This window comes from Larus michahellis, chromosome 19 (genome assembly GCF_964199755.1).
Source record: "Larus michahellis chromosome 19, bLarMic1.1, whole genome shotgun sequence".
Lineage (NCBI taxonomy): Eukaryota > Metazoa > Chordata > Aves > Charadriiformes > Laridae > Larus > Larus michahellis.
The window spans coordinates 6,587,324-6,614,205 of record NC_133914.1 but is presented as its reverse complement, the minus strand read 5'-3'; the positions used below and the strand labels follow the sequence as shown (position 1 = coordinate 6,614,205).

Genomic DNA, 26,882 nt, shown 5'->3' with positions numbered 1-26,882 from the left:
GCTCACCGGTACCCAAAACTCGCAGCCTTCCCATCCACCTCCTGCTAAGCAGCTCTGTCAACAGCCCCCAGATCGATGGGTGGCTATAAAACCCCGAGCACCGCGCTCCTTGTATCATTTATTATTTACATTCCTCAATTTAAAAGATTTACGGCCCCGGTTGTAAGTATTTCCAAAGGCTGTTTCCTTGGAGAGTTTAAATAGCGCGGAAGTGAATTAAGCCTCCATGCAAACAGCCTTGGTCCCGGCCCTGCGCATCCAGGGGCTGCCCGGCCTCCGCCGCTCCGTGGCTTTGCATCGCCTTTAATTGAACCCGGGGTCCTGCTGGCGCCGATCCAGCAGATCCCGTCCCGGGAGCAGGGAATGGGCTACCACAGTCCTTGGCTCTGCCTTTGGCTTTCCTCCCAACAGCTGGGCTAAACCAGGTGTTAATTAGAGCCCTCGCTAAGGCAATTCAGTGAGCGCGCGCTGCTTTACGGGTGGGGAAACTGAGGCACAGCTGGCGGTCGCGCACCCAGATGCATTAGCCGGGCCTCATCCTTGCAAAACACTTAGGGAAGGACTTTTGCCACCTCATTTATTTCCCCCCTGTAATTAGGACACATTATGTCCGGCTGGATGGGCAGGGATGCTGCGGGGCCCCGGGGCAGCCCCGCGGCCATAACCCCCGTGGGAGCTGCAGGGATGGAGCTCCCCTAAATCCAGGTCACTGGGGAAGCCGCTGGTGAATGGAGAGGAGGACGTAAAGCTTGTTTTCTCCTGCGATTTTCAGGATAAACTCCGGCTTCTCTGCCAGGATGAGAGTCATTGCAGCAGGAGGGGAAACTGAGGCATGGTGCCGTGGGGACTCAGGGCCCCGGAGGTCGCGGGGGGGTTTATTGGGCGAATCTGGGGCATCTCCAAGAGCAACGAGACAGAGCTGGGCTCTCAGAAAGAGGAATGGAGAGAGATTTTTTGGTTTGCAAAGCTGCTGGCGACACATCTCGCTGCAGCCCTTGGGGAGCGCAGTGTCAGTGCATCCCAAACTTCCCTAAAAGTTCCCTAAAAAACCATAGCCTCATCAAGTCTCCGTTTTTTTTTTCAACTTAAACCATCGGTGGATGCTCCACGCTCCTGCCTCACCTTTGCTACCACCTTTCTTTAAACTAATCCCGTAATTAAGAGTAATAGACCCCGAGCCGGTAGCAAATGGAGCCATAATTAAGGGCTGGGATAACAGGCAGATCACCCCGGGTACTCTCCCTGATTCGGTGTGCCGTGCCATTTATTGAGCCGCATCACGTCCTTATTTATGGATTACAAACCATAACGGCGCTCAAACCCCGATGGCCTTAAGTAGGGGAAGAAGGCACGCGATGAGCTGGCCCCGACGGGCAGAAAAATCCCTTGCAAAATACCCTGTGCACGTCCTGAGCAGGATGTTTTCCCTGGATAAGCTGAGCTCAGGGATAAACCCAGCCTGGAGGGTGATTTTTCAGCAGTGGCCGAGACCTGAGCGGTGGGGAAACTGAGGCACAGAGGGTGACAAGCTGACATCTCCCCGCTCCAGCTCCGAATATTCCTAACAGCCCCTCGCTGGCCGTGATGGATTCCCCCACCGCCCGCCAATGCATCACGCGGACGTTTCAGCCTATTGCAACTAATTATCCATGGGATTTCCCATTAATTACCGGCTGCTCTTTGCCTTTAGCATCCCGGGAGCTGCTGCGGTGACTGATGCCCCGCCGTAACGCCTGCGCCCTCCTTTGCTCCGTTGCAGGTAGCGGCGCTGGAAAGGCAGATCTTCGATTTCCTGGGCTACCAGTGGGCACCCATCCTGGCTAATTTTTTACACATCATGGCCGTTATTTTGGGTATTTTTGGGACCATCCAGTACAGATCCAAATACCTCATGATGGTAGGTACCGCCGCGGGTGCTGCTCCCTGCGCTTGGGTGCAGCATCGTCACCCCCGGGGATGGCTGAGCCCCAGGTGCCTTCCCGTATCCAAACCCACATCCCTGTGGATCGGGCAGGACCCAGGGAGCGGGGCGGAGGAGGGATGGAGCCGGGAGGGGGTGGTTGGGCACGGCGTGCCCTGACCGGCTCTCTTCCCGGCAGTACGCGGTGTGGCTGGTGCTGTGGGTCGGCTGGAACGCCTTCATCATCTGCTTCTACCTGGAGGTCGGACGCTTATCGCAGGTAACCACCCCCCCCGGCACCCCCGTCTGCCTCCTCCATCTTCCCTCCATCCATCTCTCCATCCTTCCTGCTCTCCTGCCGCTTGCCCTCCTCCTCCTCCTTCTCCCGCCCCACACCTCTGCCCCCCAAAAAAGGGACCCAGCCCCTATGGGTGCCCCCACCCTCCTGGCAAAACCTCCCCCCGGGTGCTGGGGGTGGCTCCCCGGGGGGGGGGTCCCGGCTGCAGCAGCGAGCACCCAGCTGGGTGGGACGGACAGACGGACGGTCCAGGATGAGGTGTTGGGGGGGAGAGGGTGTTGGGGGGGGCGTTCGAAGCGGGAGAGCAAAATTAATGAGGCCAACGACGCGCGTCGCTCATTAATCCCCGCGGCGCTGCCGGGGTTTATGGGGTGCGGGAATTGGACGGCGGCGTTTCGGAACGCGCCGGCGAGGAGATAAAGCGGAGAAGGGACACGGGGGACGAGCGATGACGGGAAGGTTTGGGGCAGGGTCTGCAGGAGCTCGGCCCGCGGTGCAGGCAGGGATGGGGCAGGGCAGCGGGGTGGGGAGGAGGAGACACACACACACACCCCCTCTGCTACAGATTCCCGATTTTCTGGGGTCTCCTGGGGCTCTGCGAGCACTGCTTGTCCCCGAAGCACCCGGCAGCAGCGTGCCAGCGGCTGGGCATCATTAATGGCTTCGAAAAGTCACCGTGGTGGCGATCGGGGTGAGGATGGGAGCGGGGCCGTGCCTCTCCGCATCTCTCCACCCCACCCCGGGGTGTTAAATTATAGCTCTGACCCCCAAAAAAGAGCAAAACTTAATGTCGTGATAATGCATCACTGCGTGGTTTGAGCATCCTCGGCCCAGGGTCGGGTACCTGTCCTGAGGATGTGCCCTGCTCCGGCATCCCGCTCCCGGCTCCGAGGATGCTGTTCCCGGCGCTGAGCTCAGGACATCACGGAGGGCTCTGGGAAACAGGCTCGGCCTCACTCCGCGGCTGCCCACAGCGGGGAAAAAGGCTTTTTGGGGCATTCACAAGGACAAACCCACCTTCCTGTCTTGCTACAGGTCATCTGAGGCTCTTCTAAAAAGCTGAAATGCCGCAGAGGTGCAGCAGGCCCGGGGGGTGCAATAGGGGAGGATTCACTCCCACCGAGCGTTTTCGGTGGAAATCCCTGATCTCTCCGTGACGCCGCGATGCCAGAACACCCCCTCCTTGCGCTTCCCAGCGCCTGAACCCACATCCTTTGGTTTTAGGAAGCGAAACCCACTTCCTTTCTATTTTTTCCACCCCCACCCACACAAATCTTTTCCTCCCAGATGGGTGATTTCCTACAAGGGGCGCTCAGCGGGTTTCCCAGCCCCCTGCAGACCCACGGGCTGGCAGAGAGGGGCTGGGAGGACCCTCCGTGGGGTGGGTGCTCGCCCGGCCGTGCCCAGAGGACCCTCATTGGGGTGGGTGCTCCCCACCCGTGCTGTCCCCAGCTCCCTGGGCAGGGACATCGGCATCGACCCTGCCACGGTGCCTCCAGAAACCGAGCCCAGCCCCCCCTCCTGCTGCTTTTATTAAATTCCAGCTTGGCGAGCCCGCCGTGGGGAGGGCGCAGGGGATTAACCCGGTGTCTCATCCGGCCCCGGTGACAGCCCGCGGCCGTGCCTTCCAGCGGGGAGGCTGCTGCCCCCCGCGCTGCCGCCTAAAAGCTGGCGGAGATGGAACCGGGAGACTCCCACAGGCTGGAAATGGGTTTACGAGGAGCAAGGCTCTGGGGGACGGGGGGATGGCGCCCCAAACCTCTCCCTGGACCACGCTGATCCCACAGTCCCATCTTTCCGACAGCTGGATGCAGCCGGCAGCATCACAAGCGGCTGCTTCTCTGCCTCGAGGCCAAGCTGCCGCGCTGGTGGCTGCTCTGTGACATCCCTGAGGTCACCTGGGCATCGCGGCACACCTGGGTGATGTTTGACCAAATAGTCTGTGACACCGGCATGGGAGGAAGCCCCAAACCCCAGGAACACCAGCGGCGGGTCAGGGAGACGCAGGGGTTTGTTGGCCACGCTGCGCTGACGTGGTCCGGGCGGGTGCAATGCTCGTGGGGCATCCTTGGGTTGGGAAAGCCCATTTTCTGTCCACCTCCTCTGCAAAGAACCTCAGCTCCAAGGTCTGTGCCTCCTCCTCTGCTCCCCTCCCGCAGGACCGAGACTTCATCATGACCTTCAATACCTCACTGCACCGCTCCTGGTGGATGGAGAACGGGCCGGGCTGCCTGGTGACGCCGGTGATGAACTCCAACCTGGCGCTCGAGGACCATCACGTCATCACCGTCAGCGGCTGCCTGCTCGACTACCAGTACATCGAGGTGGTGAGCAGCGCCACGCAGATATTCCTGGCGGTAAGGGCAGCTGCCGGCACCTTTCCTCCTCATCCCTCATCCCAAATGGTGAAACGAGAGAAGAAGGACGATGGCAGGGATGGGGGGTGGGCAGAGGCGCCGCGGTCCACCTGGAGATGTCCCACCATCACACATCCATCAAGGGCTGGGAAGAGAGGAGCAGACGGAGCCCATGCCGGCACCCCGGGGCTGCTGCCCACCCCAAATCCCAGCAGGGTGTGGGCTGGATGCTGCAGGAATGGGGGGCTCAGGGTGTAACGGACCCAGGAGCATGAGCCGCTGGAAAGGGAGGGTCCCCCCTTCCCAGTGGCTGTCACCCCGTGGGGAAGCGGGAAGGGGACGTTCCTGGATGCAAAGCTCCTGGGGAGCCTTGGGGGGGTTGCAAGGAAATAAAGCTTTAAAGGGAATTGGGGTCCACAGCAGCCGCCATGCCCCCGCCCAAGGGCACCCACTGCTCTGGGGGGCTCAGCGCCCTCTGCGCTGCCATCCCCGCGCGCTGCCAGCTCGTCCCCCCAAGAGCCACCACCCTTGTCCCCCCCGGTGCAGCGCGGCTGGAACCACCTGACCTCGCTTCATCCCAAACTGGCACCCGCACCCGCCAGAGATGGGCTCCAGCACCGCCAGCCCTGATCCTGCCCGGCGTTCCCCCAGGATGCTCCCAGGCATCCACCGCGCAGCACCCGCCTCCGTCCCCCCACCCAAACCGTGCCGGCCGCGGCGCCCGTCACCCCGATAACCGCCTTCTCTCTGCCCGCTTTTCTTTCCCAGCTCTTTGGCTTCGTCTACGCCTGCTACGTCAGCAAAGTGTTCCTGGAGGAAGAAGACAGCTGTGAGTGCCTCTGCTATCGGTCACGGGGCCGGGGGGAGAGCCACAGCGCCACAAAATGGCCCCGCTTGACGCCAGCCGGTGCCTCGCCGGGGATGGGGGAGTGACGCCTGGGTCGAAGGCGGGTGAAGGGATCAATTTAATTGGGGTTTTTGCCCCATTTTTCCATCCCCAGCGAGGCAGATGCGCTGGGGGGTGATGTGCCACCCTGTGTCAGCAGCGGTGTCCCCCCCCCGCCGCCAGCCTGGGGGAGGCCTGGGAGAGGAGGGGGAAGGGGACAGCGAGCCCTGAGCTGCCACGTCTCCCACGGGACTGGCAGCGCTCACAGGCTTCGGGTGCGGGAACGGGACGGGTTTCAACGGCGGGGTGGGGATTTGTCCCTGCAGCACCCACAAAGAAGCTGAGATGGGCCTCGGTCCCCACACCAGCGTCACACACCGAGTCCGGCTCCCGCCGAAGCCGGGATGTTTATCCCCGTGTGCGGCTGCTCAGGGGCGGATTCGGGGCCGGCATCGCTCCAGCTGCTCCCTGCTGACCCGAATTCAGGGCATCTCCCCCGGGACAGAGCATCTCCCCCGGGACAGAGCATCTCCCCCAGTCCCTGGTCTGGCGTGGCAGTGGGGACAATCACTCTTGCTGTAAAAAGCCACTTCCAAGCCCTGATAAATTCATGGCAAATGCTGCTCCTGGTGTGGATCCGGCCCCCTGGGGCTGTGGGAGAGCCGTGCTCCCTGCCCACGTCTCCCAGAGCCAGCCGTCACCTGCCTCCCCCTTTCGACAGCCGCTTGGGGACGAAGACCTGGGAAATACGATGTCCCCCCAGCCAGCATCCCCCGGGACAGCAGGGTGGCAGCGCCCTCCTCCCCATCCCGAGGTTCTTCACCCCAAAGCAAAGGGAAAACCGGCAATTTAAGCAAAGTGACGGCCTAATTTTTAGACAATCCTTATTGTGCTTTCCGATCTGCCAACGGTCCCTGCAAACATCTCTCCGGAAGCGCTGAGCACCCCGGCCTCAATTAACCAGGCGGTTAAGGCTGTAGCCATCCAACCGCATTAAATGTTCATCTGCCATTAATTAATTGGCGCCAGCTGGCAGCTCCCGGCAGCTGACCGCAGGCAGGGATGTGCCATAACCGCCGGGGCGGCAGAAGCCACCCAGATGCGCTCAGCACCGGGCTCCTTCACCGCAGGATCGGGATGGGCATCCCTACCGGCGCCCAGCGATGGTCCCAGCCCAGCCCGGGGGGTGCCGGGGTTCAGCATCCCCGTGTTTTTCCCCCGCCTTGTCCGCTGCCGGGAAGCCGGTGTAGCGGAAAAGGAAAATTTCCGTGTGAAATTGGACACTGCCTGCGGTAATAACTTGTTTCTGTACCCGGGGAGCTGGCAAAAGGGTTTATCTACCGCCGCCGGCTTTGAAGCGTGTTTGCATTCAAACAAACTCCTGCATTCAATACACTTTTAATATTAATGCTGCCGGAGCCCAAGATTCAAATGCATCTTTTTTAATGGAATATCTTATTAGATTTGGAAATGGATGGATGGCGTCAAAATTGAGAGCTGGCTGAATATTAAGTCGGGAAGATAAATACGCTGGGAGAACTGGGCTCCCCCCCTCGAGCTCGCTGTTGTGTCTTGGACACCCGTGGGCGAACCCACCCGGATCACGGCTCCGTGGGGATTCATATCTTTGTTTTGGGGCGATGGGTCATGCTGCGGCTCCCATAATGGCTTGGAAACGCTGGCTTGGCTGCGTGTGGTGGCCGTTCCCAGGCTGGCTGAGCAGCCGTTGAGGGTTTGGGTCTGGGGGCACGTGAGATGATGGTGGGAGAAGTTGGGGTACCCCCGGCTCCCGCCGCATCCAGCCGGGGTGAACGCTGGGGTCTGTCCCTCCAGCGAGTGCCCGGGGGTCTCCTCGGGTGGGTGATGGATTCGGAATCGCCGGGCTGGAAATTGCAGCTGTGAAAACTGATATATAGGTGTCTGCAATTCCCCTAAATGACAGGCTTTAAACGAGATGTAATTCCCCCATAATTCTCCTTAAATGCCCACTCTGGAGACAATAACCGGGTAATTTTACCCACTTTGTCCAGCCTGCGACGCGAGGGCTGTTGTGGTGAGAAGAGCCGCAGGGACCCCTGCAAGTCGATCCTCCGTTTCTTGCCGGCGCTTTCCTGGGATGCTGCAGTGACCCGGGATGCTGCCGTGACCTGGGATGCTGCATGTCCCCAGGATGCTGCTGCAATCTGGGATGATGCCACGACCCGGGATGCTGCTGCAACCCAGGATGCTGCAGCGACCCGGGATGCGGTGCCTCCCTGGGATGCTGCATTTCCCTGGGATGCTGCCGTGACCCGGGATGTTGCAGGGACCTAGGATGCTGCGCATCCCCAGGATGCTGCAGTTCCTCAGCATACTGCCAGAACTTGGGATGCAGTGGTGACCTGGGATGCTGCAGTGACCCAGGATGCTACTACATAATGGGATATTGCATTCCCCTGGGATGCTGCACTTCCCTGGGATGCTGTGGCAACTGGGGATGCTGCACTTCCCCAGGAGGCAACTGCAAACTGGGATGCTGCTGTGACCTGGGATGCTGCACTTCCCTGGGATGCTGTGGCAACTGGGGATGCTGCACCTCCTCAAGATGCTGCTGGAACCCGGGGCGCTGCGTGAGCCCTGGGTGCCATCGGGGCGAGGGGAGGCAGGGAAACTGCCCCGCTGCCCTCCCCAGCTCACCTCGCTGCTCTCCCCGCTCTCCCCAGTCGACTTCATCGGCGGGTTTGACTCCTACGGCTACCAGGCGCCACAAAAGACATCACACCTACAGCTACAGCCGCTCTACACGTGAGTCCGCGTCGGGGAAAGCCCTGGGGATGCTGAGGGATGCTGAGGGATACTCAGGGGTACTCAGGGATGCTGGAGGATGCTCAGGAATACTCAGGGATGCTGAGTGATGCTGAAAGATGCTGAGGGATGCTGAGGGATACTCGGGGATGCTGAGGGATGCTGAGGGATACTCAGGGATACTCAGGGATGCTGGAGGATGCTGAAAGATGCTGAGGGATGCTGAGGGATACTCAGGGATGCTGGAGGATGCTGAGGGATGCAGGAGCCCCTCCAAGGTGCCTTGTCACACCTTTGTAACCCAAAAGATTTGGGTCTGTGAGTCCGCTCTTCCTCAACACCAAGCCCAGAGGCTGCGGCGGGGTTGGGGCTGGGGCTGGGGGGTTTTAGTGGGGTCGTGCCCTTCTTTTGCTTCTTGCTGCTTTTTCTTTGCCGAGCCTCGACAGGTGGGGGCTGCCCGGGGGGGACGGGGAGCAGCAGCTCTTCAGATAAGTGCAGCTGACTCCCTTTCCCCCCCCCCCCCGCTCCCTTACCCATTAAGCTTAACTAGATAAACGCTCAAATGAGATAAGGCTGCAAAATCTAAAGGGATTAGCCTCGTGCGGGCTTTGCCGGGTGCCAAAAATTAATTATATTTTAAGCCTTCTATGCAAATTCAAGGGCACGCCACACAATTAGAGATGCAAAGAGGGGGCGGTAGGGGAACAGGCGCATTTGTGATACTGCTCGGCCCTCCCTGGGCGCTTGGGCACAGACAGTCTCTCGGGTGCCCACCCCGGTGCATGGGTGCGGGTGAGCACCCGTGGGTGCCCTGACCCCCTGCATCGAGCTGGTTCCTCCCCAGGGGCCCCCCAGCCCTCCGGGTGGGAGCGGGGCATGGCAGGACGGGAGCTTCCCGGGATGGGGAACACAGATGGCGGTTTCACCGCAGCGTCACCCCAGGATGGGAGCGGTGCCAGCACCCGCGTCCCGGGGATTGATGTGGGTGTCTTGAGCTCCCCCCCCCGACCCCCGCCGGGTGCCCACCCTCGGGGGGACTTGGGAGAGCGTTGTCCCACAGATGGGACATGTCCCATGGATGTCCCCAGGGGACCCCTTCAGACCTGCCGTGGTGGGACGTGCAAAGCCACAGTGGCAAGGACGGGCGGTGGGAAGGGCAGGGGCCGGGGGGAGCCCTGCCTGCCCCTCTTCTGCCTACAGCCTCCAGCAGTGCTGGGGGCACGGGGGGCGCTGCCAGGGGGCTGCCGGGGGCTCAGCCTTCCCCGAGGGCTGCAGGATGAGCACTGAGAGCTGCAGCAGCGGGGGATATCGGCGGGAATACCAATTTTAGGTAGGGGGAATATCAATTCTGGGGTGGGGCGGGGCGGGGGGGTGGAATATCAATTTTAGGTATACAGGGGACCCAAAAGCTGATGGCAGAGAAACTCCCTGCTGAGATTCCAGGATGGGGAGACCTGCGTGGGGCGCAGAGGTGCTGGGGACCCCCCTCTCCTCCCTTTCTGGGAGATGTTTATCCCAGCCCTGTATCCTCGGCAAAACCCACCCCCCCACCCCCCCCCCAGCGCTCCCCCGGCTGCCCAGGACCTGGTTTGGGATGATGGGGGGAGTGTGGGGGGGAGGGGGGTGCACAGCCGTGGGGTGTGAAGCCAGCCGGGTACCGGAGCATCCCGTCCCGAGGTGACGCTGGGGACGGATCCAGCCCCGCTCCCTGCACCGACCCCGCGGGTGAACCCCGAGCCCTTCGCGGGCAGCGTGTGCTGGGGGCTGCCCTCCTTGTAATTAGGTTGCTTCCTAATTAAGCAAGCTCGCTCGGGCTGCCCGCATCCTCCCGGCCTTTCTGCAGGCGGGGTGCGGGGAGGGGGGACGACACATCGCGACGGGGACCCTGCCACCACCCCGCCAGCTCCCACTGCCCGCGGTCCCCGCCGTCCTACCCCAGCAGCTCATTAATAACCCACCCCCTAATTAATGCAGCTGTAATGTCTCTCAAGGGCGGCGGTGGCAGGTCGGGCTCAGGGACTCAGGGGGACGCACCCTGTCCCCGAGACGGGAGACGCCGGGTCCCGCGGTGGCACGGTGACAGCCGGGGGGACCCGAGGGGGTGCTGGGGCAGCCGTGACCCCGTTTTGGGGGGGGGGTCTCACTGCCGCCGGAGGGAGGACCTACAAGGTGCCGTCCCTGCGCAACGGAGCGGATCCAGCCACTTGTGTCCCCAGGGGACAGCCAGGCAGGAGGGCCACGGGGCTGGTCCTGGCCTGAGAAATTAAAGCTTTTTCTGCAGTTAGCAATTAGCTGTAATTGGATTAACGGCGGGCGCGGGGGAGGGTTTCCACCCAGCGGAGGGAGGAGGATGTGCCATGGCAGCACCTCGGCCCCTTGGGTCCCTCCTGCCCAGCCGGGGTGGCACTGGGTCCCCCCGCACCCCGTGTCGTGGGTCCCCCCCCCCCCCCCCAAGACCGGGGCTCTCGCCTGTAAAATCCCGCCTCTGGCACACCGGGAAGGGGGGAAACGCGGATTGGGAGAGGGTGGATGAGTTGTGCGCATGCCTGCACGCACACGCACACACCTGCACACACACACACATGCACACACCTGCACACACATATGCACACACATGCACACACGTGCATATACATGCACATGCCTGCACACATGCACATGCCTGCACACGCATGCACACACCTGCACACATATGCATATATATACACATACACACGCCTGCACACACACGCACACGCCTGCACATGCAGGCACACACCTGCACACACATGCATATACATGCACACGCCTGCACGCACGCACATGCTTGCACATGCATGCACACACATGCACACACATACATACACCTGCACACACGCACACGCGCACATGCCTGCACACACATGCACACGCATGCACATGCGTGCACACACATGCACACACATATGCACATGCCTGCACACACGCATATACATGCACACGCCTGCACACACATGCACACACATGCATATGCCTGCACACACATGCACACACATGCACACACACGCACATGCCTGCACATGCCTGCACACACACTCACACACACGCACATGCCTGCACACACATGCATATACATGCACATGCCTGTACACACATGCACACATACGCACATGCCTGCACATGCAGGCACACACCTGCACATGCCTGCACACACTTGCATATACATGCACACACATGCACATGCCTGCACACGCCTGCACACACCTGCACACACATGCATATACATGCACGCACATGCACATACACGCACACACATGCACACGCCTGCACACACATGCACATACACGCACACACATGCATATACATGCACACACATGCACACGCCTGCACACACATGCACACATGTTGGGGACATGAACACATCGGGGCTGCCCGGCCTGGCCCCATTTTCTCTCCTACCTTTCGAGGGGGTGAAAGGAGAGCGGTGGCCCTGTGAGAACCACCTTGGGTCACCCCAGCAGGTCCCTGTCCCCCGGGATGGACAGTTGGCGGCTGCCCGCGGTTGTGACTCCTTGTCCCCCCACGTGGGGACATGTGGCGGGGATGATGTCCCAGACCCTGGTCTCCCCCCTAACGCCTCGTGTCCCCTTCTCTCCCCAGATCCGGGTAACGTCCTCCTGCCCTGGATCCGGCCCCGGCCCAGCGTGGGAGCCAGAGGCCACAGGACCCGCCCTAGAGCGAACTGTCCCACACCTGATGACACGACCCCCGGCAAGGGGGGGGACACGACGCCGAGGCGCCCGGTCCCCTCCTGCCCCCCCACACCCCGCAAGACCCGCGAGGATGGAGCTGGGAGCTGCACATCCATCCCACCCGGGATGTCTCCGAGCCCAAACCTCTCACCCACAGCAGGACTGGGGGGGCTGGATACCGGGGGACGCCCCCCCCAAGCTGTGCCACCCCCCCCAGGCTCCCACGGCCTCCCCGGGATGGGGACATGGGGACACGTGGGGAGGTGGCATCACTCGCCGGACACTGTTTTCTTCTGTTTCTCCCAGCCTGGTTTTTCCTTGGAGCAGCGGGGTCCTTCCCAGCATTCCGGGCAGCGGCAGGGCGGGGACCTGGAGCAGGATTGGGGCAAAAACCAGCCAGTTTGGAGCAAACTGGGACTGGGAACGGGGATAAACACCGCTTTGGGGACAGCAGGACACAGAGAGCAGCTTTGTCCTCCACGGGGTTGTGACAATTTCCTGAAACACCTGGTTTGGGAGTCGGGCTGGCCCCAAAAATGGGGGTTTTGCTCCCCAAAAGAATTTTCCAGCCCCTCCTGGATGGATGAAACGGCATCGAAGGGGCTGGATCCGGGATTCCGGGATGCTCCCCCCGCCCCGAGGAGTTGGATCCGTCCGTCAGCATCTTGCCTTGCCCCCCCCCCAAAAAACCTGGGGATGGGAGGGAAGGGAGGGAGACAGAGCACCCCAAAATCCCCCTGTGAGTCCCCCCCCGCCCCCCCCCCCCATCCCTGCCGAATTTTTTGGGGGGGTTTTGCTCAAGTTTGGCAATACTGACGCTGCTTTCGCCACAGCCCCTTTCCGGCTGTTTTAACGAATCTAATGAATGTTTTGGGTTGGTTTGTTGGGTTTTGGGTTTTATTTTTTTTTAATTATTGGGTTGGTTGGTTGGTTTTGGTTTTGTTTTTTTTTTAATTTAAAGTGCCTGAGTAGACTCTGGCTGAGCACGACCCCCCCCACCACCCCACCCTTGGCAAGCCTGTGCCGGGCCCCCCCACCAAGGCCGACATCGTGCCTTCAGCAACGCTCTGCCCACCCCAGCGCTGCCCCGGTGCCCCCCACCCCCTCGCTAAAGGGGGGGGCAGCTCTCCAACCCCCCCCCCCCACCACCACCCAGCCCCTCCATCCATCCATCGCGGGGCTCGGATGCAGATCCGTCCTTCAGGCTCGGCGGCAGAAGAGGGGCGACATCGGCACGTGGGAATTTTGGGGGGGGGTGGGGGGGGGTGGACGGAACGCGCGAGGTCTGTTGGGCAGCGATCGCTTTTCCGAATGACGACGAGCTGGGAATTCAAAGCCTGGGAAGAAGCTGGAAGGAAAAAAAGTAGTTTCCCGAAGCGTCCCGGCTCCCCCCGACCTCCTTGTCCTCCTTTTTCTCCCGGAGGCGGGATGCGGTTTCTCCTGGATCCCTGGATCTGGCCCCAAACCCACCCTTTACACCTAGAACCGGGATGGGGCGGGGGGGTGTGTCGCATGAATTTGGCCTCCCAGGGGTTTTTCCTCCAGTTCTGGGGGTTATTTGGGGATTTTTTTTTTGCAGCCCGGAGTGACTTTTTGTGTCCTTCCCATCAAGCAGCCGCCAAGTGCCAACGACCGAAACTGCCCGAGCCCCAACCCTGGGCCGGGGACGGGCCGCGACCCCCCCTCCTGCCAGCCCTCCGCCGCCTCCAGCCAAGCCGCGAACTTTACAGGCAATAATTTTCTTCCCCCTTTTCCCCCTCTTTGTCTCCAAGGAAAACAGTGTTTTTCAGGCAAGGCATCCCCCCCCCCCCCCAACCCATCTCCCAAAACACATCCCCATCCCCAAGCGCTGCCCATCCCTGGGGACAGCAGCATCGCCGGCGTTTATTTTCCTCTCCAGGACTAAGGATGCTCTCGCTGACCCGCCGCAGGATGGGATGGGATGGGATGGGATGGGATGGGATGGGATGGGATGGGATGGGATGGGCGGACACCCGTCCCCTCGAAGCCCTTCTCAAACCCAGCGAGAAGCAGAAGGAAAAGCTTGCCGTCGTTTAAAACCCGTTCGAAAGAGCTTCCCTCCCTCCTGAGCTCGGCAGGAGCCAGGCACCGGGTGCTCCGTCACCTTGTTTTTTTTTTTTTTTTCCTTTTTTTTCCCCCTCTTTTCCGTTGGCTTGTTTTTATATAAGACTGTATTTGTAACGTGAACCGAGGATTTCTTTTCTATTCTGTAATTATAAAAGTGGAAGGAAAGTTTCATCCGATGGCTGTTCTGGTTTTGGGGCATTTCCCTTCCTTGTGCAGTTGAATCGATTAAAAAATGGTGGGGTGTTGGTTTTTTTTTTTTTTATAATTTTTTGCTTTTTTTCCCCCCGTATTAATGCTGCCAGCCCATTCCCGCGGGCTCCGCGTCACCCAGCTTGCCGCCGCCTTATAACCCAGCGCTTCTTTTTAACGATGCCCCGGCGAGATTCTGCCTCCTCCCTCACTGCCCGCGCAGGTAATTTCCTCCCCGGTAGTAAAATAACAGAAAAAAAGGTTAAAAAAAAAAAAAAAAAGCAGAAATGCAGAAAAGCAGCATCCTCCGGGCTGGGGGTGGGTACCACCCGGCGGTGGTCGGGTGCATGGGGGCATCCAGGGGGGTCTGCAGCATCCCTTCCCCTCAGGGAAATATTAATAAGCCCCCAAAGAAATATTAATAAACCCCCAAGGAAAATATTAAGAACCCCCCCAGCGTGGTTTTTTTTTTTTCAGGTTGAGCTCCTGAAATAAAGTTTTCCAGCCCCGCAAGGAGCGAGGGCAGGGATTCCCGGCGCCGGGTCGGGGCTACAGACCTGTGGGAAAAGTTCCCTTTTCTCCCCAAACATTCCCATTTTCCGTCACCGAAGCAGCCATTTCGGTGTAGTTCAATGCCACCCCTGCGGGGCCGTGCCTGCTTCGCACGCGGTTTCGCTCGAAGCATCCGAAGCCGTTTCGCTTGCTCTGGTTTTAGTTGCTTCCAAACAAGAGGCGGGCGCCCCCCACTCCCATCCCCTGCCTTCGGTTTCCCTCCCCGTTGCCGACTTTTCCAGCGCAGCGGGAGGAGGGAGGGGGCGATGACGTTGAATTAAATCTTAGTTTTGAAATCCCAACGGAAATGTAGTGAGGCCGTGGCAACAAATACGGTGTCTTCGGTGACATCAGGGACCAGAGCGGCAGGATGCTCCCTCCCCCCTGGGCTGAGCTCCCTGGGATGCTTCTGCTCGGCAACTCCCCGTCGCAGCGTTTTGTCACCGGCTTTTTGGGGACACGGTGCCCAACTTGACTTGTTCCCGCTTGTTCCCAAATCCTGTGGGAAGTGAGACTTCATCCCTGTAAGGGTCCTCCCGTCCCCAGCCGGGAGCTGGCGTGGGGACAGGTTTGAGCGTGGAGGTGCCATCCCCGGCAGCCCTGGGTGTCCCTGGGCCGGGGCCGGTGGCCCCAGGTACATGTCACCGGGTCACCCACAGGTCCTGCTGGCTCAGCTCTGCTGTGGGACCCCATCCCCAGCACCTGGTCTTTAAGGTGCTCTTAAGAAAAGAGCACCTCTTTTCTTAAGAAAAGACTAAAAGCAGGTTTCCGGACCTAAAATCCATGGATTTTAGGGGGGTGTGCAGGGACAGAGGAGCCACAGGGTTTGCCATGGGGACAGTGGGGCGTCCCAGCACCCCGGGGACAGGTGGGTGTTGCCTCAAAGCAGTGGGTGTGGGGGGCGGAGGTGGCCCCCACCGGGACACAGGGGTTTTCCTGGGTGTGAGGGGACACGAGCAGCCCCCGCCCTTGAGAGAGTCACCGGGGAAGGGACCCAAAGGACCCTCTGGTGAGGGCGCAGCTGCCGGGGCGGGTGGGGACAGCACTGCCACCACCTCCAAGGGGAACGACCTGTGTTTGGGTGAAGCCTGATCGAACAGGAGTTATCTTGGTAGGTAGGTACCAAGGAAGGGGGGAAGATGTTTGTTTCGGGGGGGGAGCAGGGATGGAGCCCTGTTTCTATGACAACAGTGAGGCCAATCAGACCCCAGGGCCATGGACCAGGGAAGAAGTGGGTTGGCATCCCCATGGTCCTGCTGGAGCATCCTATGGCCACACTGCCGGAGCGTCCCATGGACATGCTGCTGGAGCATCCCATGGACGTGCTCCTGGAGCATTTGTGTCCATCCTGCTAGAGCATCCCATGGCCACACTGCCGGAGCATCCCATGGACATGCTCCTGGAGCACTTGTGTCCATCCTGCTGGAGCATCCCATGGCCACACTGCCGGAGCATCCCATGGACGTGCTCCTGGAGCACTTGTGTCCATCCTGCTGGAGCATCCCATGGACATGCTCCTGGAGCATTTGTGGCCATCCTGCTGGAGCATCCCATGGCCACACTGCCGGAGCGTCCCATGGACATGCTGCTGGAGCATCCCATGGACATGGTCCTGGAGCACTTGTGTCCATCCTGCTGGAGCATCCCATGGACATGCTCCTGGAGCATTTGTGGCCATCCTGCTGGAGCATCCCATGGCCACACTGCCGGAGCATCCCATGGACATGCTCCTGGAGCATTTGTGGCCATCCTGCTGGAGCATCCCATGGACGTGCTCCTGGAGCACTTGTGTCCATCCTGCTGGAGCATCCCATGGCCACACTGCTGGAGCATCCCATGGACATGGTCCTGGAGCACTTGTGTCCATCCTGCTGGAGCATCCCATGGCCACACTGCCAGAGCATCCCATGGACATGGTCCTGGAGCACTTGTGTTCATCCTGCTGGAGCATCCCATGGCTGTGCTTCCAGAGCATCCAATGGCCATCCTGCTGGAGCATCCCACAGCTGTGCTGCTGGAGCATCCATTGCCGTGCTGCTGAAGCATCCCATGGCCGTGGTGCTCGGCCATCCCATGACCGTGCTGCCGAAGCATCCCATGGCCGTGGTGCTCGGCCATCCCATGACCGTGCTGCCGGAGCACCCACACTCATGCTTCCAAGAGCAGCTCACAGCCGTGGTGCTTGGACCTCCCATGGCCACACAGCCAGAGCATCCCGTGGCCCTGCTGCTGGAGCATCCATGGCTGTGCTGTCGGAGCATCCACAGCTGCGCCGCTGGAGCATCCCGCCACCCTCCTCCTCCTCAGCGGGGAAGGAAGGAGGAAACCTGTTTGCCTCCGTGCACCCATGGATCCACCTCTTGCGAAACAACCTCCTGCTGCCCAACCCCTTCCCGGCTCCGGCAGCCTGCCCGGGCACGCCAGGAAACCCTCCGGCAGGAACGGTGCTCCAGCCTTCGGCCTCGCCATGTTCTGCCTCCTGTGCCTGGGAGGGGGCCAGGTAAGGGGAGGTAAGCACCAAACTGGAGGCTGAAATGGGGTTCTTGAAGTGTTTTTCAATTAAAATCTTTAACTTTAGGAGGCTTCTTCCAGTTCATCGCACAGTGTTTGTGGTCATAAAATTCAATGTCCTTTATCTGACAGGGATCGGGTCCCTCTGGGGGCAGCTGCTGCTGTGAGGGGCAGCCATGGGGCTGGGAGATGTCACCCAGGTAAGGGTAATAAAGCCACATCACGTGTGCATGTTGGCTGGACAACGATTGCGATGGGAATTCATTCAGAAACACGCGCCGGGGGGGGTGTTTTCTGCGAGTGCTGCCGCGGTAAGCTGCCTCCCAGCAGGGATCTGGGCACACTGGGAAGGTGGCACTGGTGGGACTGGGAAACACGGGGGATGGCTCCGGGAGCTTTGCTGGTGGGGGGGGGTGGTTTGTTGCTGTTACTAAACTGACCCTAAGTCAGAGCAAGGCGACGCTCCCCGCAGCCCTGGGATGAGGTTATTCCAGCAGCCGCGGCCACCACGAGGGAGACACTTCCCAGCTCCAAAACATCCCCACGGCGCAGAAAAAGAAATACAAATACTTGGGAAGCTGCTTTAAAAGCAAAACAAAAAACCAAAAAACCCAACCATCCTGGCTGGGGGCTGGGCCTTATTTCTGGGCATCCCCAGCTGGGATGCGGGATGTGGGGGCAGCCGAAGCCACCCCAGGCACCGTGGGGCTGCAGACGGGGCTCAGCTCCCTCAGAAATCCTGTCTCCAGCTCCGGGGAGAGGAAGGTGATGGGTTTTGCCGGTCCGGACTGGGATCATATACTTAAAATTTAAATAGTTAGTTCTTTTTAAATAACACATATTTACTTTTAAAAATTCTTTATTTACTTATTTGCTTATTTACAAGTAAATATATTAACTGGTTTATAGTAAATAAAAAGTATTTACTATAAGTAAATATATTAACTTATTTATAGTAAATAAAAATAATTTATTTATTATAAGCAAATATATTAACCGATTTATTTATAAAAAATAGTTTATTTATTATAAGCAAATATATTAACTGATTTATTTATAAGTAAATAAATTAAATATGTAAGTAAATAAATAGTTAAATTTTAAAAGTAAATAAATAAGCAAAAGCGAAAGTGTGAAACTGCATCCATAGGCAAAGGACAAAACTGTACTGGGGGGTTTCAGGAGTTATAACGACTCAGATTTTAACGTCTTATAACAGAGGAGCTTTTTTAAAGCAAATCGCCAGCCTGCAAAAGCCAGTTTTAAAGGCTTTTCCCAACTCGAATCCCAGAAAAACACATTTCGGAGGCAGCTTTGTGCCGTTTGCTCAGTGCTTCTGCCCAGCGGGACATCCCGGGAGGATGGGGTGGGGCTGAGATTTGCTTCAAGGTAATAAATCCGCCGGGTTTGGGGCTGGAAATTCGGAGGATGGTCCATGTGTCTCCCCGTGAGGCCGTCACCACATGGAGACAGACAGGAAAAATTTGGGATATAGAGGAAAGCCAACCACCCTCTTCCTGATGTTTCCCTTCTTTCTGTTTCCGCCCCGTTTCCCAGGAGCACTCCCCTCCACATTTCTACCGGCCAATTTAGAGCCGCATTGTCCAAGCGGGAACATTTCGAAATGGCAAAGCCAGCTCAGGACCAGCCGCCAAAAACCAAACTGTGATTTTTTTGGGGGTGTCCCAGCTCTTTTTCCCTGCAACCTGAGTGGCGTCTCTTGCGCCGGAGCTGCATCCCTGCAGCGGTACCCGCATCTCACCAGCTGTACGTGCATCCCACCAGCTGTACGTGCATCCCACCAGTGGTACCTGCATCTCACCAGCGGTACCTGCATCCCACCAGCGGTACCCGTATCCCACCAGCTGTACCTGCATCCCACCAGTGGTACCCGTATCCCACCAGTGGTACCTGCATCCCACCAGCGGTACCCGTATCCCACCAGTGGTACCCGCATCCCTGCAGCGGTACCCGCATCTCACCAGCTGTACGTGCATCCCACCAGCGATACCCACATCCCACCAGTGGTACCTGCATCCCACCAGTGGTACCTGCATCTCACCAGCGGTACCTGCATCCCACCAGCGGTACCCACATCCCACCACTGGTACCCGTATCCCACCAGCGGTACCTGCATCCCACCACCGATACCCATATCCCACCAGCGGTACCTGCATCCCACCAGTGGTACCCGCATCCCACCAGCGGTACCCGTATCCCACCAGCAGTACCCGCATCCCACCAGTGGTACCCGCATCCTACCAGTGGTATCCGCATCCCACCAGCGGTACCCGCATCCCACCAGTGGTACCTGCATCGCCGGGTGGCTCCCGGGAACCCCAGCCTGCCGCAGCAGCTACTGCTGCTGGTTGCCAGCTGAACCTGGGTGCCGCGCACCCACCCCGGGGTCCTCGGGCAAGGCTAGGTGCTGGCACGGACCCGTCGGAGGAGGTGGAAGCATCCGATCACCCGACCTTCAATTCCCATGCCAGCATGGGGACTCATGGGGAGTGCGAACAGCAACGCCTGGGCTGGGAGCATCACCCCATCCACTCCATGATTCGGGCATGTTACATTCCCAAATCACTCATTTCCCTTGGGAAATGGATATTAAAAAATCTCCTGCCTTTCTGCCTTCCCAAGGAAAGCCTGACTCCTTTCTCCTCATGGTTTTCATCCTTTGCTGGGCGGGGATGATGCTCGGCACGGGAGCGGATGCCTTTCCCCCAGGTCCCCGCAGACGAAGGGTTTATCACCCTCATCAGCTTCCTACAGTTTTACAGCCATAATCTGATTTTCCGAGCAGCAGGGGAAATTTTTCAAAATAAAACCGATACGAGTGATCACCCGAATGGCGCTGGCTGTACCTGGTATGAGATGTGTCCCGTCCCCCCCGCCCATGGCTCCCACCCTGGTCTGAAGCTGGGACACGGGTGCAGCATCCCCAGCAGACCCAAAAGCCACCAGGGTACCCCGAACTTCAAAAGGATGTGAGCATGGGCATTGCACCGCTACCCACAGCCACAGGGGGGCTTGGGGGGGGCTTTGTTTTGAACCCCTTACACCCTGGGCCAAGCCGGTCTCTCCTTATACCACTCTCCCCTGTCTGGCCGTGGCTGAGACGTAATTACAGAGTCCAAGCATCTCTTGCCGCTACCATGTGAAGAAACCCTGTGTCGCCGTAAACAGGAAGGGCAGGAAGAAAAACGAGTTGATTTTCTTCCCTCCCAACCCGAGCAAAGAAATGGCTGAGGAGCAACAAAGGATTAATTTACCCCGCGCAGAAAAGCCAGCTCCCTGCCGCAGCCGCGGGACCCCGGCGAGTCACAGATGTTAAGGAGTAAAAAAGCCGCTTTCACAACCTCAGACAAAGGCATAGAGACGCTTTTCAGGGACTGGAGGAGATCTGTAGATCCGGCTGCCGCGGTCCTAGGTGTGCCGAGTTAAATACGGCTGCTTCCAGGGAAATGGGAGAGGGAGCGGGAGCAGGAGCGAGGCCGGTAGGATGCGGTGGGTGAGTGGGAACAACGACGTTTTCCTGCCTGGACGAAAGCTCATTGCTTGCTTTTGGTGGTAAATTGATTGAGAAACATGTTCTGGGCCTTATTTTTCCCCCTTTGACGAGTGGTCCCTGCCAGGTTGAAGCTGCAGTGGCATCCCCAAGGGCCAACGTCCTCCTGCCATTAGGTTGCCCAGCAGACCCGTGCCATGGTGTGGGTGCGAGGCCCCCGAAATCCCCAGCCCCTCATCCCTGAAAAGATGCTCTTTCCGGTGCTGCCGTCACCTCCTGTCCCAGCTGGAAGGTGACACACGGACGGGTGTTCACCCAAACCAATGTCAGATGGACGTGACGGCCGCCTTGGTGGGAGCTCCTGGGCTTTCTCTGCCAGCTGCGGCGCGTCTGTGGGCACGGGCACAATTTTTGGCTTTGGGATGAACAACGCATGGCTCGTCCTGGGCAGAGACTAAAGCGCCTGATGAGTTCCCTGCAGCCTGCCCACTCTCACCGAAAGATGCTGCGCATATATATATTTTATAGATATATTTATCTATATAGACCAGTGGCCCCATCACTCCCCAGGAGATCAGCTAAGGTGTTTTTGCAACATCCTGCTCCGCTCCTGCAGCGGAGCCAGCTCCGATTCAGCTGCCTTTGAGCTCCCGAGCACCAAGAAGGGGTCGAGGATGGGCTGGAGCGTGCCCGGGAGCCAGCACTGGAGCCGAAAACACACACGGGGAAACCAAGGCACGGTGGGGACAATGAGGGGGGAGTTTGCTGGGGATTCGGTGCCAGGACTCTCCTGCCAGCAGCACGCCAGTCCCAGTGCCACAGCAGGGAGGACAGGAGAGATACCCAGGTGCAGGGGAAGGCAGGAAAAGCTCCATTTTGTTCCTGCAAGCGGGGTGGGTGCCAGCTGTGTTACACCATTCCCCGAACTTGTCTCCCTGCCCTGTTGCCATGGGACTCCCCGTGTTGTTCTGGCATCGGTGCCTCTTGCTCCGGGCAGTTTGGTTGCATCTCTGGGGCCTCCTCCATGAACGCGGTGGAGCCGCTTGCCTAAATTCACCCTGCAGGCCCCGTTCGCCCCTCTGGGCTCCAACCAGAGCTGCACAGCCAGAAAGGCAGGTTTTCGAATGTGAAAGTGATGGAGGTGCAACCAGCCGTAACCACCGTCCATCACCTCCATGCAGGGAAAGCGCCTGGGGAAAATTGTGGAGGGATGTGGACAGGCTGGATCGATGGGCCAAGGCCAATGGCGTGAGGTTCAACAAGGCCAAGTGCCGGGTCCTGCGCTTGGGTCACAACAATCCCATGAATGCTACAGGCTGGGGCAGAGTGTCTGGAGAGCTGCCTGGGGGAAAAGGCCCTGGGGGTGTTGGTCGACTGACGGCTGAATATGAGCCAGCAGTGTGCCCAGGTGGCCAAGAAGCCAACCGCATCCTGGCCTGGATCAGGAACAGCATGGCCAGCAGGGCTGGGGCAGCAATGGTCCCCCTGTACTGGCCCCACCTCGAGGGCTGTGTCCAGTTTTGGGCCCCTCACCACAAAAAAAAGACATTGAGGTGCTGGAGCAGGTTCAGAGAAGGGCAACGGAGCTGGTGGGGGGTCTGGAGCACGAGTCTGGTGAGGAGCAGCTGAGGGAGCTGGGGGGGTTCAGCCTGGAGAAGAGGAGGCCAAGGGGAGACCTTCTCACTCTCTACAGCTCCCTGAAAGGAGGGGGCAGCCAGGGGGGGTCGGGCTCTTCTCCCAAGGAACAGGCGATGGGACAAGAGGAAACGGCCTCAAGTTGTGCCAGGGGAGGTTTAGGATGGATATTAGGAAAAAATTTTATACTGAAAGGGTTGTCAAGCATTGGAACAGGCTGCCCAGGGAAGGGGTTGAGGCACCATCCCCGGAGGTATTTAAAAGCCGGGTAGACATAGTGCTTAGAGATACGGTTTAGTGGTGGTTTTTGTCAGATTTAGGTTGATGGTTGGATTCGATGATCTGAAAGGTCCCTTCCAACCTGGGCAGTTCTATGTTTCTATGATTCTATGAAAGGTCTCAGGGCTGGGAGCTCCAGGGCTGGCAGAAGGACGCACATTCCTTTGTCACCACGAGCACAATGACTGGGGGTGATCTGGAGTAAACCCAGGCAGTTACAGTCAAGATGGGTGCAAGAAGAGGGAATAACAGGCAAATGACCAGCTGAGGCTGGTTGAACGTGCAGCCAACACTCAGGACCCTCCAAATCGGACACCTCTAAGGTCTCTTCAGTGCCTCGTCCCTGCGTGCGTGCAAAGCTTGGCCAACACCCATTGCAGCTTTGCCCAGGAAAATCCTGGTCTGCAAAAGGAAGGGTCCACCACTAGCCCAAAGCCCGGGGTCACCCACATTGGGCACCTCCGTTGGGTGCTGCTCCGCTGCCCTCGGCTCCCTCTGGCCTCACAGGAGGAGCAAGGACAGGTCCAGAGGCTGAATCAGCCCTTCTCAGCATGGGCTTGCTGCCTCCAAATTACGCCGAGGGCAATTAGGTGTCTAAGGCAGGTGTCTGAGGGTACATCCGAGCCTCTGTCTCTGCAATGACCATCACACCAGGAGCACTGGTGAGGAGCTGGGAGCTTGCGGCTGGGAAGCCTGGTGCCGGCCCTGCAAGCTCTGGTGCACAGAGGACACGGGAGCCGAGCGCTGCTCGGGCAAGGCACCGGTGGGGTGGGTTTAGCCAGCGCTTAGGAAATGTCATTTCTCGCTCCCCCAGCAAACCCCAGTCCTCCCTCTGTGCAAAACAAGCCATGCTGGGACGTTCCGCTGGCAAAGCCGTCGGTCTCAAGTTGCTCCGCCGCCAGCTCCCTGACGTGCAAAGCACCCTTGCCTTCGGGCTGAGCGGTTCGTGGAGCTTCGTGGCACATGGGGACGTGCAAGCCGAGGCAGGAGGCGTCCAGGTCCCTGGGCTGTCACCCCAGGCTGGGCTGGGCGGCAGCAGGCAGGCAGGCAGGCAGGCAGGAGGAGCAGCTGCCTGCTTTAGGCAGAGCCATAAGAGCCGCCGGGCTGCCTTCTGCGAATCGGAATAAAAGCAGCCTCCACCCAGCACCCAGGCGCATCTCAGTGTCCAAATCAAAGGTGTGCGTGGGCGGAGGGATGGCGTGAAGCTTGGCTTGACAGAAGGTCTCTGTCTGTGCAGGGGGAGGGGACGGAGGAGGCAGCCAGCGAGCACTGCGTGGTGAGGAGGTCTGGGGGGGATGCTGGCGGCAGCGGGGTTTGGAGCTGGGAGCGGAGAGGCTCCACCTTCACCCTTCACCCTTTCTCGCTCAGCAAACCCTCCTGCTGCACCCTGGATTTGAGCAAAATTATTCGGGTTATGAGAGAGAAGAAAACGCAGAAGCATTTCAAGCATGGGACCTCTGTCCTTCACACCGCACGCTCCTTCCAGCTTGGGCAGGAGGGGACACGGGGGTCCCACATCCCCATCTCCCCCACCGCTCTGTCCCGGGGCAGTGCCAGTCCTAACTGGGCCATGGGCGCCGTGGGAAAAACCTCGTCTGTGAATCTGTAATTAAAGACTAGAGCGCAAAGAGCATGTGCCTAAGGGGGCCGAATTAAGGTTGCGCAGGCAAATTTAACGCTGGTATTTCCTAAATTTGAGCGTATGAGTCTGCAGCTGGGATGATGTTCTCCTAAATGTGACAATTTGCTGGGTGGTTGTTTTTTCTTAACCGGGAACATAACAGGAAACACATCTTGAACGTGCAGCATGCAGATAGCTGGGCCCTGGGGAGGGCCCTGGGAGGCCACTGCGATGGGCTGGCAGCAGCAGCGTGTCATCACCCTCTCTGGGCTGAGAAGAACAAGAGCAGATTGGACAACTTAAACCCCAAGAAATAAGGTTTGGGAAAGCTGGAAGCAAAGGAGAAATGGGATTGGGGACTGGGAAAACCTTCTGGCTGACCGACCCCCAGCAAAGCCACCGCTCAAAGTCACCTTGCTCCTGTTTGAGCACTGCTGCCCTGTGACTCTGCCTCTACACGCAGTCTATAAGTTTCCAATAATAATATATATTTTTCCTGTATATATATATATTCCAATAAATAGCTCTGTCTGCAGGTAAAGCATACACCAGTCTCGATGCCGTGCTCCAGCCCAGCCTGTCTCTGGAGATGTTAGAGGCAGGGGAAAGGCAGAGCATCCCTCCCGCTCTGTTTTCCAGCGCCGAGGAAGAGCAAACGGCAAACGCGGAGCTGGCAGAAGGAAATCGTTCCCCACGAAACACAATCAGGCTATGGGACTGCAAGGAGAAGTCATGCGGATGGAGAAGGTAGCAAGCTTCCAAAGGGCTTAGTCATGTAATTGCCTGTCGAGATAATCCAGCGTTGATGTATTTAATGATAACAAACAAGCTGGAAAGCTTAATCAGCCTCCTGCTTCGGAGCTCTAATGATTAAAAATCGGGATGAGGCAGGGTGTGGGGGATGATCTCCAAGAAGGGGAGTCACACAAGGACTCACCAAGGAGGTGGTGTTGCTCCTACCAGTCACAGCGTGTGGGGACAACATGCCACCAGTGGATGTCAAATGTCCCCAGGCAGAGCTTACCTGCCAAATTGATGGGGCAGCACTAGCAGAGGGACCCCTGTGTCCCATCTCCTTGCTCCCGGTGGGTGCCTACACTCTCCTGGGGCCCACAGAGCAGGGAGGTGGGTAGCTGTAAGGATCTAGCTGGGATCTTGGGGTGATCTAGCTAGACCATATCAATCCCTTGACTCTCCAGGCTGCGGCTGGCCTGGGACACGTTTGGAGGAGCAGCCGCTGTGGTTGGGACACCCTGAGCAGGGTCAAGTCTCCACTATGACTTGGCAAGGGCTGGCCAAGAGCAGCCCTGGAGCTTGCCATCTCCTTTCCACCTGGGTGTCAACCAAGCCCCGTCCAGCAGCCCTTGCTCAGCAGGGACACCGCTGCCACCTCCCTCTTGGGAGGAAGATGCCACCACCTGAACTCTCCTGCTCACAGCTGCTTTGCTGAACCATAGGATTTTTCGGATCCCACCAGTTCCCAGGGCTGCGCTCAACCCAACTGCTGTCCCCCCATAGCGCAGCCCTACCTGCCTGCGAGGCTCTCGGGAGGGAACGGCCTCTCGTACCCCAAAAGCTCATTTATTTTATCCACCAGCAGCTATCAGAGCTCCTGTTTTCTCTGCAGCTCTGGTGTCCGGGTCCCTGCGGGGTTTGGCAGCTGGTTAAAAAGGCTGATGAAAAGGTAGGAACGTGGAGCTGGGCTCAGCCCCGCTCCTCACTGCCGGGACACGTCTCGCCAGCAAGGTCCAGGGGGAAAACCCCCGCGGTTTAAAAAACAAACAAGAATTTCCTTTTTCCTGGTTTATAGCTGTTATCAGTTGTTTGTGCGGCTGCTTTTTTCTGTAGGTTTCTCAATTACCTTCTTGTTAATAGACTGTATCCGTGGGGTGGCAGGGGGACACCCAAGGAGCCTTCCCAACAGCACTCGTGTGCTAGCGACTCTGCCAAAAATATTTCTTGCTGCCTGGCCCCGGGCAAATACCTTCTTGACCCCATAAGAAGTCCTGTGTGTCTCTTCTCATCCTGGATTTAACCCACTTTGGATCCTATAAATCCATCCTGGATTTATCTCCAGTTCTCCAGGGAATTTTTCACTGCTTGCATCTGGCTGTCTTCTTCTTTGGTGGCTCTGTGAGCCATGGCAAACTGGAGGGAGGACAGCAGAGGACATCACTGGGATGCAGAGGAAGGCATTGGCACGGCTGTTTTCTAGCCGTGGGACGTGTGGCGTGGCTTTGCCGGCTGCCTTCCTGCTCACAGAGAGGAAATAGTGGGATTTGTTGATAATGACCTTCAAGTCATCAACCAAGATGACACCTTGGTTGTTGTCATCGTACGCGGGATCCGTGTCAGGCTCGGTACAACCCTCATCACAGCGACTGGTGGGAGTTGCTTAACATTGTTAATTTTAGGGGGGTGTATTTTTGCAAGAAAAAGTGACTTTCCAGCCCAAATGAAACTTTCAGACTTTACAGTTGTGAGGTGGGTCCACAGCCAGAATTTCCTTCAGCTTGCCGTTCACCGCAGCATTTCACCAGCCGCTTTGAGACACTTGGCTG

At 58.6% G+C, this 26,882-nt stretch overlaps 1 protein-coding gene across 1 annotated transcript in view; it reads left to right on the top strand.

Annotated features, from left to right (window-relative positions):
* NKAIN1 (sodium/potassium transporting ATPase interacting 1) overlaps positions 1 to 14,198 on the top strand; it is a 40,710-nt gene extending 26,512 nt beyond the window's left edge. The window contains exons 3-8 of the mRNA XM_074562749.1: positions 1,760 to 1,897; positions 2,100 to 2,180; positions 4,358 to 4,555; positions 5,324 to 5,384; positions 8,144 to 8,225; positions 11,844 to 14,198. Of these exons, the coding sequence (XP_074418850.1) occupies positions 1,760 to 1,897; positions 2,100 to 2,180; positions 4,358 to 4,555; positions 5,324 to 5,384; positions 8,144 to 8,225; positions 11,844 to 11,853 (570 nt within the window). The 3' untranslated portion in view covers positions 11,854 to 14,198. The remainder of the gene's footprint in view (positions 1 to 1,759; positions 1,898 to 2,099; positions 2,181 to 4,357; positions 4,556 to 5,323; positions 5,385 to 8,143; positions 8,226 to 11,843) is intronic.
* The last annotated feature ends 12,684 nt before the right edge of the window (positions 14,199 to 26,882 follow it).